Below are 12,842 nucleotides of genomic sequence, written 5' to 3'. Positions count from 1 at the left end.
TTCTCCAACATCTTCCTCTAATCCGCCCCAGTGGGGATCCCAAACACTCCAGCAGTATTCAGGAAAGGGTTGCACAAGTGTCCTATACATGGTCTTGTATATAGATGAACTGTGCTTTCATAGAATACTCCCAATAAACCGAAGTCGACCATTCACCTTCCATACTACTTACCATACGTGGTTGTTCCATTTCGTATCATTTTTCAGTGATACACCTCGATGTTCCTTCCTTCCACTATAAAGGCATGGGATTTCCGTCACTAATCTTGTCTGTTAGTTTCATTGTTGTAATACAGTGGTAAAGGCACTTGTTCTGTCATTGTCAGTGTTATGTGGCCAGGTGGCAGTGATTACCCTTCCTCCATTGACCACAAAAGGCAAGGGTCTGTGTTTAAGTCTCAGTTTGGCAAATAGTTTTAATATGCCAAGAAGTGCTTACTTATCTGCAAAATGAAAGATTGATTTTCCATTATCTGTTTTATATTACATGGGCTTGTTAGTCCATGGAAAAAAAGAAAGAAAAAAAAAAACAATTTTCAGGTTATAGCCACTGTGACCTTAGAAACTTTTTCATTGCTTCGTTTTGTTAAATCTCTTTTACCTATTGCTTGTACTTCATCTTTCATCTTTTTTAAAAACGAGTTTTTCCATACATTTGAGGGTATTGCCTTGGTTTTTCTGTAGTATATAAGCATTAATGTAACATCTGTTTTCAGCATTCTAGCAAGAGCAGCAACAAGAAGAGAGCCTGGAGATCACTCAAGCAGATCATTGCACAGGAACGAATGCTTCCATGGGGAGATGATTATATCCATTGTAAGTACATTTTACTAAATATGTAGGCCTAAAACTAATCTCCTGTTCGGAATTTTATTATTTGTATAGTGAAATGCTAGATCCATATTGAAATAAGAAAATGTTCTCTACTTTATTGAAGTATCAGCTTCATAGGAAATTTATTTAAGGCAAATAGAAGTAGATTCATATAAAAACTTCAGTTCCTCTCCTTTCTTTATCACTTCATACTTTCCCAGCACTCCTTTTTCTCTCCCCATGTTGTCTTTTCCTTTGTTCTGTCAATGTTGTTACCCATTTTTATTTGTTTTACCTCGAGAGGCTTCTAAATTTGATATTTTATTCCTTAAAATGTTTATTTCTGTAAGCCATACCATTGGTGATTTCTTTTTCAGGAAATTTAGTAGTATTTGTTTCATTAGCCAGTTCTTTGTGTAGAAGTATTCAAAGAAGATTAATCTTCACTTTACCATTAATAGTGATATTTTTGTACATTTTCTTAGATTTCCTTGCTACTTCTCATTTTCCAACCATCTATTATTATTTGTATTGCACTCATATTTCAATGAACTCTACTCTGTTCACTTTATATTGAAGTTCATCATTAAGAATTCACATACATAAGCATTTAGGGCTTCTCACTGTGGTGTAGTGTCTTAGTTTTGTATTTTTCGATATTTTTCTAGGTATTTTTTTTTTTATTAAACCGTGCGATCTCACCATTTTATTAACCCTTGCACCTATTGCGAATTTTTCTAGTTCATTCTGTTACATGCTCTTTCCAAGATACAATTTACTGGCGCATTCTGTGTTCCCTATTTGTGTATCTCTGTATTTAGATGAAACCCCTCCCCCCATCTTACGAGGCTTCTAGAGAAAATTTTATTTTTAACATAATCTGACTGATCAAAATTACAAACTGTTTTATTGGTATAAAGTGTCTCCCTAAAAGAGCTAACATTATACCTATTCTAAACTTATGCCATTTATTGTTTGATAACAAAAGGAGAAATAAAATAAACAAAAAGAAATGGTTTACTTATTTTTTTATTTTCACTTCTTTGTTTGCATACTATCTCTGTGACATCAATATTTTTGATCATCATCTTCCTCACTGGTCATCACCAGTATTATTTATAAACATACTGCCATTTCTTTGTTTCTGACACTCCTCCCATTGTACGATGTCTTCTGGGTCATCCATAGCATTCTCGTCGTTAGTTGTCTTTCTTTAAATATTGTCACATTTTTAAACTTTTGTCACCTTTTTCAATCTTTTTAGCAAGAAAATTAGTTATTTACATTTGTTTCCAAGTTTCTGTTTACATGTCCTCTCACTGAACTTTTTGAAATGCTCCAATCATGAAAGTAGATAAAATCTAACGTGAAGAGCTTCCAAAATTTGAGATACATCGTTCCTTTTTCTTTTTTTTCCATATTTTGTTCAGTTGTTCTTAGTACCAAATGTTCCTCTATTACAAATGCTTATATTTTTTCCCAGGTTCTAACATTAAAGTTTCTTCCTGTTCCATTTACATATGGAGTGCGGGAAGAATGCTTGATTGAATGTCTGTGTACGTGCAGTAATTATTCTAATCTTATCCTCTCCTGCCCTCCGTCTAAACTGCAACACTTCACTGTCCGCCACTCCCACCATACTATCCCTCCCCGCCCCAGCCTCCTCCTTACCCTCACCCAGTCGCCACTCCCATCATGCACTGGGTCTGCTGCTCGCAGTGTAGATTCAGCTCTCTGAGACTGCAGACGTGTGTGCAAGTTGCGTTTGCGTGAGTGTGTGTGTGCATGTGTGTATGTGTGTCTACTGCTGACAAAGGCCTTAATGACCGAAAGCTATGATTGTGTGAATCTTTTTTATTGTGCCTATCACAACTCAGCATGTGCGCTATATGGTGAGTAGCAACTTTCCTTCTCTGGTATTGTTAATTTGTGAAAAGGAAAGGTATAATTTGGTAATATACCCAGTTCTCAACTTATGCTCAGCATTGTGTGGCAGGTGTGTCCAAATTCATTTTCCCATACCTCTTCTGAGCAGTCTGTTGTGTTATATTATAGGGGAAGTGGTGTAACAGGGTTTTAATATGAAACACCATAGTGTTTGGAGACTAATAATGCCATATGGTGGCAGCTTCAGCTATCACAATCATAATGTTTTTTTTTTTTTTTTTTTTTCCACCATTAGAGATAGCAGAGATCAGTAACTCATTCTTTATGGGCACACATTGTTTCCCAACCTCCAAAATTTTTGTGAGTTTAGATTCAGATATTTTTTCTGCTAGCTTATTTACAACTTAGCATACTGTTTATGCTTTATGATTTAGTAATAGAATTAAACCTACAAACGATAGTTTTAGTTACTGAAAATTGGTTATTCAAAGTCTAGTTTCATTAGCTAATTTCGAAAATGGCGTTGGGTGGAAATATGAAGCATGTTGTTCTATGTTACAGCCCCTCTTTTTTATGTCGCCATGCCAAGAACCAGGTTATGGCCTTATAAAATGAGAATATAACAGAAATGGCACCCTGAAGATGTGGTTCAAGCAATAATAGTTGTCAGGGATAAAACTAAAACTCCAAATGAAGCAGCAAAATGTTTCAATATACCAAAAGCTACACTCTTTAGAAAGGTGGCTAGAATTGATATAGATTAAAATACTTTAAAATATAAAAAATTAAGTAGAAAACCTGTTCTTCCCCAAGAAATTGAAAGTGATCTTGTTGAGTATTGACTGTTGATGGAAAAGAAGTTTTATAGACTCACTTGTAATGACGTGAGGTGAATGGCTAATCAGTTGGCAGTAAGAAATCAAGTCACCAATTTGTTCACTGATGATTTGGCTGGAAGGGCATGATTCATTCACTTCATGAACAGACACGAGAGTCAGCTTTCAGTAAGAAAGCATGAACGAACATCACTATCTCATGCTACCAGCTTTAACCGAGGGAGTGTCATGAGTTTTTTTGATCTTCTGGAAACCGAATACTCTGAAGATTGTTAGTCTCCTGACCGGATCTTTAGTGTTGGTGACTCTGGTCTTAGTGCAGTGCAAACAAAAATTCCACATGTAACTGGCGTGAAGGAAAGCAAACAGATAGGAGCCCTCACTGCTGCAGAAAGGGGAAGTCTGGTGATGATCATTGCATGCCTGAGAGCAGGTGGTAACTTCATGGTTCTGATGATGATTTTTTTCACACCGGTTGGTCATGCAGATTGATGAAAGGTGTGTCTCCAGGAGCTATTGGAAAATGTCATCCTTAAGGCTGGGTACAGACCTATTTATTCATTAAATGGTTTACCCACTTCATTACAACTGAGTACCCAGTCTTGCTCACATTGGATGGCATTAGCCTCACAACAGGAATATAGAAGTCATAATAAAAGCAAAAGATAGTCATGTAAACATTGTCTGCTTGCCACGTCATACTACACACAGACTACAGCGTCTTGATAGGACTTTCATGAGCCCCCTGAAGACACACTACAATGAGCATATTCGACAGTCACTAAGAACAGGTAGTATGGACACCTATGAAATTGTGGAGAAGTTCGGAAAGACATACCTCAGAGTCCAAAGTGGTGCATTAGCAGTCAATAGATTCAAATGCACCATCATTTATTTTCTAAACAGAGGTATTTTCACAGAAGCTGATTTCATTGCAGCTGAACATGAAGTAGAACAGTTTGCTAACAGTGGTGAAGCACTTTGTGATGGTGAAAATGATGACCTACAAACTTCTGGAATTGATTCGAGAGGCAATTTGAAGGAAGTCGAATGGGGGGTGGGGGGGGGGGGGGGGGGAAGAGCAGACAGCAGGTCCATCAACATCTGTAGGCTATGTCAAGGCACAACACATATCTCCAATCCCAAGTTCAAAAAAGAAAACATCAGGCAGAGTTCGGAAAGCCCTTGCAGTTATTATTACAACCAATTTGCCCTATAAAAACTCTTTGAATTGTTCCACAGACAAGAAACAAATTGAACTGAACCTACAGAAGAAAAAGGCATAAATTCAGGTACCTCCCTCATATAGGCATAACAAAAGTCACCAAGACCAACCAGCAAAATGTCAAAAAGATCTACTAGAGAGAAGACTGTTGACTCCAGGAAATGAGGATTCTTCTCAACAACAAAAAGAAATGAGGATGAAAGTTGTAACAAGGAAGAGGAAATAGAACTATCTTCTGGTAGTTCAAATCTGATGGAATCTGTTGGGAAAGACGTTCCTACAAACGATGATACAGACCTTGTGATGAGTCATTTAAAAAGTCAAAATCTGGAGAGCTATGGGTTCAGTGTGCTATGTGTCAGGAGTGGGCTCATATGTTGTACAGAGGGTGTGAGACTGAAATGTTCATTTGCGACTTTTGTTCATGAAGAATTGTAAATTGTGAATCCTAATTGTTGTTTATAGCTCATAAAAATAGTTTTACTACAAATTTATACTGGAATTTGTGATTTTTTTTTTCATTTGACTTCAAAATTCAGTTTTATAATATCATTAATAAAAATATAACTAGCAGTGTTTATTTTATTATATATTTTAACTCAGTTTCATATTACCACTCCATTTCAAATTGCTCATAATTTACAGAAAGTTTAAAAAAAATCTATTGTAATTATTTAACATGTTGATTTTTCATCTAAATCATTATTGATCCTTTATAATCACACTGGTGACGTTTCTGATGGAACAGACACATTTTAAATTCAGTAACTTGCTTCAAACAAAAAAGTGTGTTCCCCTATTATATTATTATGTTATGGAAGTGCTGATTGAACATGTTGAAGATTACATAAGCACTGCATTCATTGAATCTTATTGTGTAGAATATATCAACCATTAAAAGCATTTTCCCAAATGTTATACCAAAGACCAAGAGTACATATTTTTCTCTAATTTGCATAAATTCTTCAAACCAATAAATATCTTGTAATAGACACATCCTAAAGTAGCCTATGTTCTTCCTAAGTGTCCAAACTACCTCCACACCAAATTTCATTAAAATTAGTTCAGCAATTTAGTTTTAAAAGGTTAAAGGCAAACAAAGTTTCACATTAATACCATTAGTATGGAAGTGTGGGTGTGCATTTGTAAAAATTAAGTAGTAAGTTCCATGGTTAGTAAATCAGTGAATAATTGTATATGTCGTTTTACAGTTCGCATATATGAAATCTATTATATACATAAGCATGTGTGGAAGTAAACATTTCACAAAATTCAATTTATACCACTTTTGTTTCACACAGATGGTACTATAGATGCACCACCATCATTCAAGCCTTCTAAAAAGTACTCTGACATATCTGGATTACTGGTAAGTATGTATTTATTTTTGAAAAACAAATACTATATCCAAAGGGCTTCGTTTTAGCTTTAAATAGATTTATGTTAGATAATTAAGTTAATTTCCTCTTTTTTCTGTGTAAAAATTGGCATTCTGATGAACCTCACTAAATTTGCTAAAGACCAAAGATAATTGAAAGTATTCGAGTCACTGGCTGGCAAAAGTTACAGATTGCCTAGAAACATAAAATGAAAGTTAGATTAATGAAGACAATTCTAGACAGTATTGTAAGCATTACTTTTTGCCTATTCTGAAGAAAATTTTTTCTTCTTTCATGTTAACAAAGGCTGGAATACAGTTTACTTTACACTCACATGCAGGGTTCATTTCTTAATTGGTTTTGAGCCCATTTCAATTTCTTGGTTAGAAACATTATGTTAGACATTGCTTTCATGAAAGTACAAATAACAGCATTCATAACAACAACAACAAAAATGGTTTGTAAATTTATAATGCATAAAGAAAGAAAAAAACGTTATCTACTCTTAATCTTTACATTACAACAACTTGTGATGCTGGAAAATAAAATGAAGAAAAAATTCCATCAGGTGAATGTGTTTTCCACTTTGCAGTATGCTTAAGATAGAAAAACAAAGTAATTGCATCGGCTACGGAAGTGGAAGGTCGCCCAATAACTTCCCCGATTTTCTAAATTTTTGGTATTATGGCTGCAGTCAGTGAATCTTAATATTATTAGTAAGTGCACTTTAGTTCCACCCCTAGTTCCAGAAATGCTAATTACACTCATTGGCCTTTTTGTTTGCTCAACTCGGCAGCTGCCTGCTCCATATCTTTGAAACACAAGTACTAGGCTATCAAGAAACAGCTCAACTGTGTAAACTTTCTTCGTACCACTAGTTTAAGATGTTCCAACATCCCAGAATATATTTGGCAATAATGTGATGATCAGTTTGCTTCCTGGAGTGTTGGGAATTATTGTACTATAATAACTTGGTGTTTTGTTGTCATTTTGGTTTGATATTCTGAATGATTCTCAGTTAAGGGGTGACATCCAGTTAGTAACTTTATGTCTCTAAGTCCAGGAGCCTTGATCAAAGCAGAACTACTACCAGTCTTCGCGTTTACATTGGGAATGATACTCTTTAGCCATTATTGGAGCAATGAAGGAGTATTGAATGGTGCACTTGTTCACTAGCGTAGTAGCACTTCAGGATGACTTTTGCGTTAGGTAGCAGTTCTAACATCTCTCGAGACGAAATTTTTACCTCTTCTCTGACAGTCATTGATCTAAAGGTGAAAAACTTACAGAATTAATACGTGTATTTCTCTTTTTCTGCCAAGATAATTTTTAGCTTTCTGTGAATACACAACTTTGTTGTCTAAAGTGTGGCAGTGTATAATTTGTTAAGTGGGTTTATTATACATCTACTCCCTCTGTTACATTTCCATAATTTCATGGTAGTCTTGTAATGTAACTTCTCTGATTGTGGACTGCATATAGACAGTCTACTTTGAGGCAAAAATATGGAAATAGACTTTTGTCATGAGCTTATTCTTGTACGCTATAGATCTTAGGCACAAGGCATGCAGCATTCCATTCAAATGGGTGGGTGCAGGCTGGCTGGATCAGGACAAAATGCCACAAGCTCTCTGACAGAGATGCTTGTAAAATGTTTTGCTACGAGCAGGGGGTAAGTGTGGTATTACACTGTCATATTTCTCTGACAAAGATTTGATCAAAGATATGATCAAGTATTCGTCACATTTGTTTGACAAAGATATTTGACGTGGCACTAGTAGGGGGTATTACACTGTCATCATATTTTTCATCAATTTTCAAGATGGCGAACAACATCTTATTATGCGCTGGAGTTGCTACCACCACACTTGCATTTTGTGTGTGTGTTTGGAAGAAAAGCAGCGGAATAAAAGGAAACATACTTGAATGAAGCCATAGGTATTATGTCGAGATAGTAAAAGCATTCAGCAAAATGTGTTACGTGAGCTGCTTGTGGAGGACATAACGTACTTACAAATGGATGAAAGTGTATTTCAGTATTTGCTCAGTAAAGAGGCTTTTCATATTAAAAAAAGAGAATGCTCTTTTGAGAAACGCTGTATGTGCAGAAGACAGGCAAACTGTGACACTGGGATTTCTTGACACAGGAGAGATCTACTCTAGTTTATAATACAGCACTCGAATGTCACATTGCCGTGACCGCTGCAGTCACAGGTTTGAATCCTGCCTCAGGCATGGATGTGTGTGATGTCCTTAGGTTAGTTAGGTCTAAGTAGTTCTAAGTTCTAGGGGAGTGATGACCTCAGAAGTTAAGTCCCATACTGCTCAGAGCCATTTGAACCATTTATCACATTGCACATTAACCAAAATAATTCCAGAAAGGTGTGAAGCGATATATAAAGCACTGAAGGGGCAATATGTGAATGTAAATAAATGTTTGGTACCTATACGGGCGATAAGCACTATTTTTTATTTGAATAATTTAAGTAATGGAATTAGTGTTCCAACAACTACAAAATTAATAAAAAGTATGAAACAGATGAAGCGATTTTTAACTTGTGGCATGTAAAGTTCAAGAATAAACAAAATAGAATGGACAGCTAAGAAAGAATTTTTTATTTTCTATTCTCTATTCTGGCTTGCTGAAAAGCTGCCTGAATGTTTCCAGATGTAAAGGTGGATGGCTGTAGCTGTGATTGTGGACATGAAGTCGCCTGCAGCATATTCCACTTGCCCGTCAACACACAATTAATAGCATGCACTGTGCCTCTTGCTCACCCCCACTCTTGTCGAGGAAAGTTTATTAAAAAAATAAAGAGTTGAAGGAACACACCAACTTTGAAGCCATATTTACAGACACACTACAGAGACGTCACATAGCTGTAGCCACACCAGCACTCCAAGCAGTTATGTTTCACATTGCAAAGAACAGAAGACAAACGACTTTATGATCAAATCTACGACAAGGCCCTAGATCTGATCATATTTATTTCATGACAGGCGACATTTGACAAAGTTCCCTCTTAGACCATCAAATTCCTTTGATATAATTATTTGACATATCAACTTTGACAAAGAGATATGACAGTGTAGTACCGGTCTAAGAAAGTAAACTAAATTATCCTTGCAGCTCCATCAGACAGGTGCTTTTAGCAGATGAAATGCAGTTTAAAAAATACAGGATGTCTTAAGTTTCTTCACATTACTTCCTTGAGTATGAGAGGTCTGGTGAATTGGTGGTTGTACAATATTCCATGAATAATGCCAGGGTCCACCATTGTTTGGAATCCTCTTTAAACATGATGACTGCTCCTACCAACTAAGATGAAAATCATTTTAGAATATACCATTATAGGGACGGACGTCGCAGCAAATTAAAACTCTAAACGTTACTTACAGATGAAATTTAGTTTTTATGTCATTATCAAAAAATAAGGAATAAAAAAGTGTCATCAACCGCTTGTGAACAGATGGTTCTACACAGCTCTCTCTTTCTTTTCGTATTGTCCAGATGTTTTCATGGTTACAGAACAAGACCATGAATGGTCACATTAATTTGTTTGGTGTGTTTGCTAACCTTTGCTGTTATTAAAATTACATATGCATTTTTCTTTTTGTTGGTGAAAACTTAGGGAGCAGTATATAGAAGTCCAACATAAATATAACCATGATAAGGTCAGGACACAAACGACAGAAGTCCATGTTTGTTAACCAACTGGTCAAAGTTAATAAGTAAGCTTATTGTTTTGGCAAAACTTGGTGCTTTGAGTTGTCATTTCAAATAATTGTGTGTGTTAGTATTAGGTCCAAGCACGTTATTGTGATAAATTATTTTAATAAAATGCCATTTTTTAATCAACTAGCTGCAGCAGTGACATTCACACTCATTTGTTGACATTTTTAGTTGTGGGCATTTATGTATGGCAGTTATGTATAAGAAGAAGGTTTAAGTTTACCACTGCTGTTTTGAAAATTATTAAATTCGTTCCTTGATTATCTGCACTGTCTAGATACACCATCAGTAAAACTAATAACCACCGTGGCGTATTTGTCCTACATTTAAATTAATGTTTTAGTTGTTGTGTGTACCCTAAGTGTTGAAACTAGTGGAGACAAAAATTGAAATGAAATCTGCACTTTCAAAAAAACTCCCGTTGACCTGCTACACCAGACAGTTGTCACCTTCCAAGTGCCTGGGAGAGATGTGGATGGAAACTGCCACACAGCTGGTCCGAAAATGATTCAGATCAGTGGCCTCTAGCACTTCATAACAGAAGGTATAAAACAGGTTTCCTCTAGTCTGTCCCACTGATGTAGAGGTGCTGTTAGTACTGGTCCAGACAGTTAGTGATTTTCACTTTCCTTAAAGATTTAAGAACTAGAGGAAAAATTTATATTGTTCTTAGTGCAACTACAAGGAGTTTGTTAATACACAACGTGGTTTGCATGTAGACTCAAAATCATCTTAATACTGATTAATAAATATGTTTATGGATTTTGTCGCAGCCTGCTCGGAAGTTGTGATTATCAGCACCTTAGTGACCCACTGAAAGTCCAGCAGAAATGTCTGACTAATTTATTTGAAGTGTGGCATCTCAAGCATGTGTTATTTGTGAAGAGTGTAAAACACTGCGGGAAAAATAAAACAGCACATCACTTACTAAATCTGTTTAAAAACTCCACATAATGTGATGCAAAAATGCATGCATCATGAAAAATCTTTATTTTATGGTGGAAAAAAAATGTCCTTTTTGTTAAACTATTTTTGCTTGAAATTCATCTGTTGGTAACACCTAACTTTGCTCCAGTTGGTATCTCACTTTTTGTTTCCTGTAAGGTACAGTTGGGGCAAATGTGACTTGTATATCCGTAGCACTGTGTTTCCCTGTCTTTTATGCTGTGTCGCAGACAGTACAGGTTTCCAGTTTAGCGTAATGAAAAGGCGAGAGGTCTCACAAAATGTAAAAGAAAAAAATGGTTAATTGGTAGTTTACTTAACAAAACACAGTCTTATTTGGCAAATATCACTCGAATCATACACTGGTTATGAATTTTAAAAATAGACATACATTGTGACAATTTTGTTTCTGATGATACACAGAGAAAGAGTTGTTCTGTGATGTTAGACAGAGGAAAGCTGAAGAGCTTTGGCACTTTATTTTGATTTTCTTTGTGCAGACAGTGTTATTACATCTCATACTATTGTGAGGGCAATAGCCTGCCTTTTAGGAGTTAAGTCGTCTTCTTCTTCAGAATGTTGTTCCTCTTGACCACTTAACAACTGCTGTGCAGCTCTTTGTTTGAAGTGAAGATTCTACAGGTAACTATTTTTTTCTAATCATTCGTAGTTCAATCAATCCTGTACTGAATCCAGCCATTTGCAATTCCCAGATGTATGAACTGAAAAATTGTTGTAAAAATTATTTTCTGGTTGTGGTACTGATGCTGTAATAACTCATTGTACGGTAAATCAGGTGTGTGCCACCCATATTTTTGATGTAGTAGTCGATTACTATTAGATGAGGAACCTGAATCTGTCTTTGATCCATAGGCTTCTACATCTACATGGATACTCTGCAAATCACAGTTAGTGCCTGGCAGAGGGTTCATCGAACCTCCTTCACAATTCTCTATTATTCCAGCCTCATATAGCGCGCAGAAAGAATGAACACCTATATCTTTCCGTACGAGCTCTGATTTCCTTTATTTTATCTTGGTGATCGTTCCTCCCTATGTAGGTCACTGTCAACAAAATATTTTCGCATTCGGAGGAGAAAGTTGGTGATTGGAATTTCGTGAGAAGATTCTGTTGCAACGAAAAATGCCTTTCTTTTAATGATGTTCAGCCCAAATCTTGTATCATTTCTATGACATTCTCTTCCATATTTCATGATAATACAAAACGTGCTACATATCTTTGAACTTTTTTGATGTACTCCATCACTCCTATCTGGTAAGAATCTCGCACCACGCAGCAGTATTCCAAAAGAGGACGGACAAGCGTAGTGTAGGCAGTCTCCTTAGTAGACCTGTTACATTTTCTAAGTGTCCTGCCAATAAAACGCAGTCTTTGGTTAGCCTTCCCCACAACATTTTCTGTGTGTTCCTTCCAATTTAAGTGGTTCGTAATTGTAATACCTAGGTATTTAGTTGAATTTACGGCTTTTAGATTAGACTGATTTATCGTGTAACTGAAGTTTAACGAGTTCCTTTTAGCACTCATGTGGGTGACCTCACACTTTTCGTTATTTAGGGTCAACTGCCACTTTTCGCACCATTCAGATATTTTTTTTAAATCGTTTTGCAGTTAGTTTTGGTCTTCTGATAACTTTATTAGTCGATAAACAACAGTGTCATCTGCAAACAACTGAAGATGGCTCCTCAGATAGTCTCCAAAATTGTTAATATAGATAAGGAACAGCAAAGGGCCTATAACACTACCTTGGAGAACGCCAGAAATCACTTCTGTTTTACTCGATGACTTTCTGTAAATTAATACGAACTGTGACCTCTCTGACAGGAAATCACAAATCCAGTCACATAAGTGAGACGATATTCCATAAGCATGCAATTTTACTCCAAGCCGCTTGTGTGGTACAGTATCAAAAGCCTCCCGGAAATCCAGAAATACGGAATCGATCTGAAATCCCTTGTCAATAAAGCACTCAACACTTCATGTGAATAAAGAGGTAGTTGTGTTTC

At 36.1% G+C, this 12,842-nt stretch overlaps 1 protein-coding gene across 1 annotated transcript in view; it reads left to right on the top strand.

The window, feature by feature from the left end:
- Positions 1 to 12,842, top strand: part of LOC124799291 (INO80 complex subunit C) — a 69,655-nt gene that overhangs the window by 32,885 nt on the left and 23,928 nt on the right. The window contains exons 3-4 of the mRNA XM_047262875.1: positions 717 to 816; positions 6,063 to 6,130. Of these exons, the coding sequence (XP_047118831.1) occupies positions 717 to 816; positions 6,063 to 6,130 (168 nt within the window). The remainder of the gene's footprint in view (positions 1 to 716; positions 817 to 6,062; positions 6,131 to 12,842) is intronic.

This window comes from Schistocerca piceifrons, chromosome 5 (genome assembly GCF_021461385.2).
Source record: "Schistocerca piceifrons isolate TAMUIC-IGC-003096 chromosome 5, iqSchPice1.1, whole genome shotgun sequence".
NCBI lineage: Eukaryota > Metazoa > Arthropoda > Insecta > Orthoptera > Acrididae > Schistocerca > Schistocerca piceifrons.
Note: the sequence above shows the minus strand (reverse complement) of the source record. Positions and strands in the feature narration are given on the sequence as shown.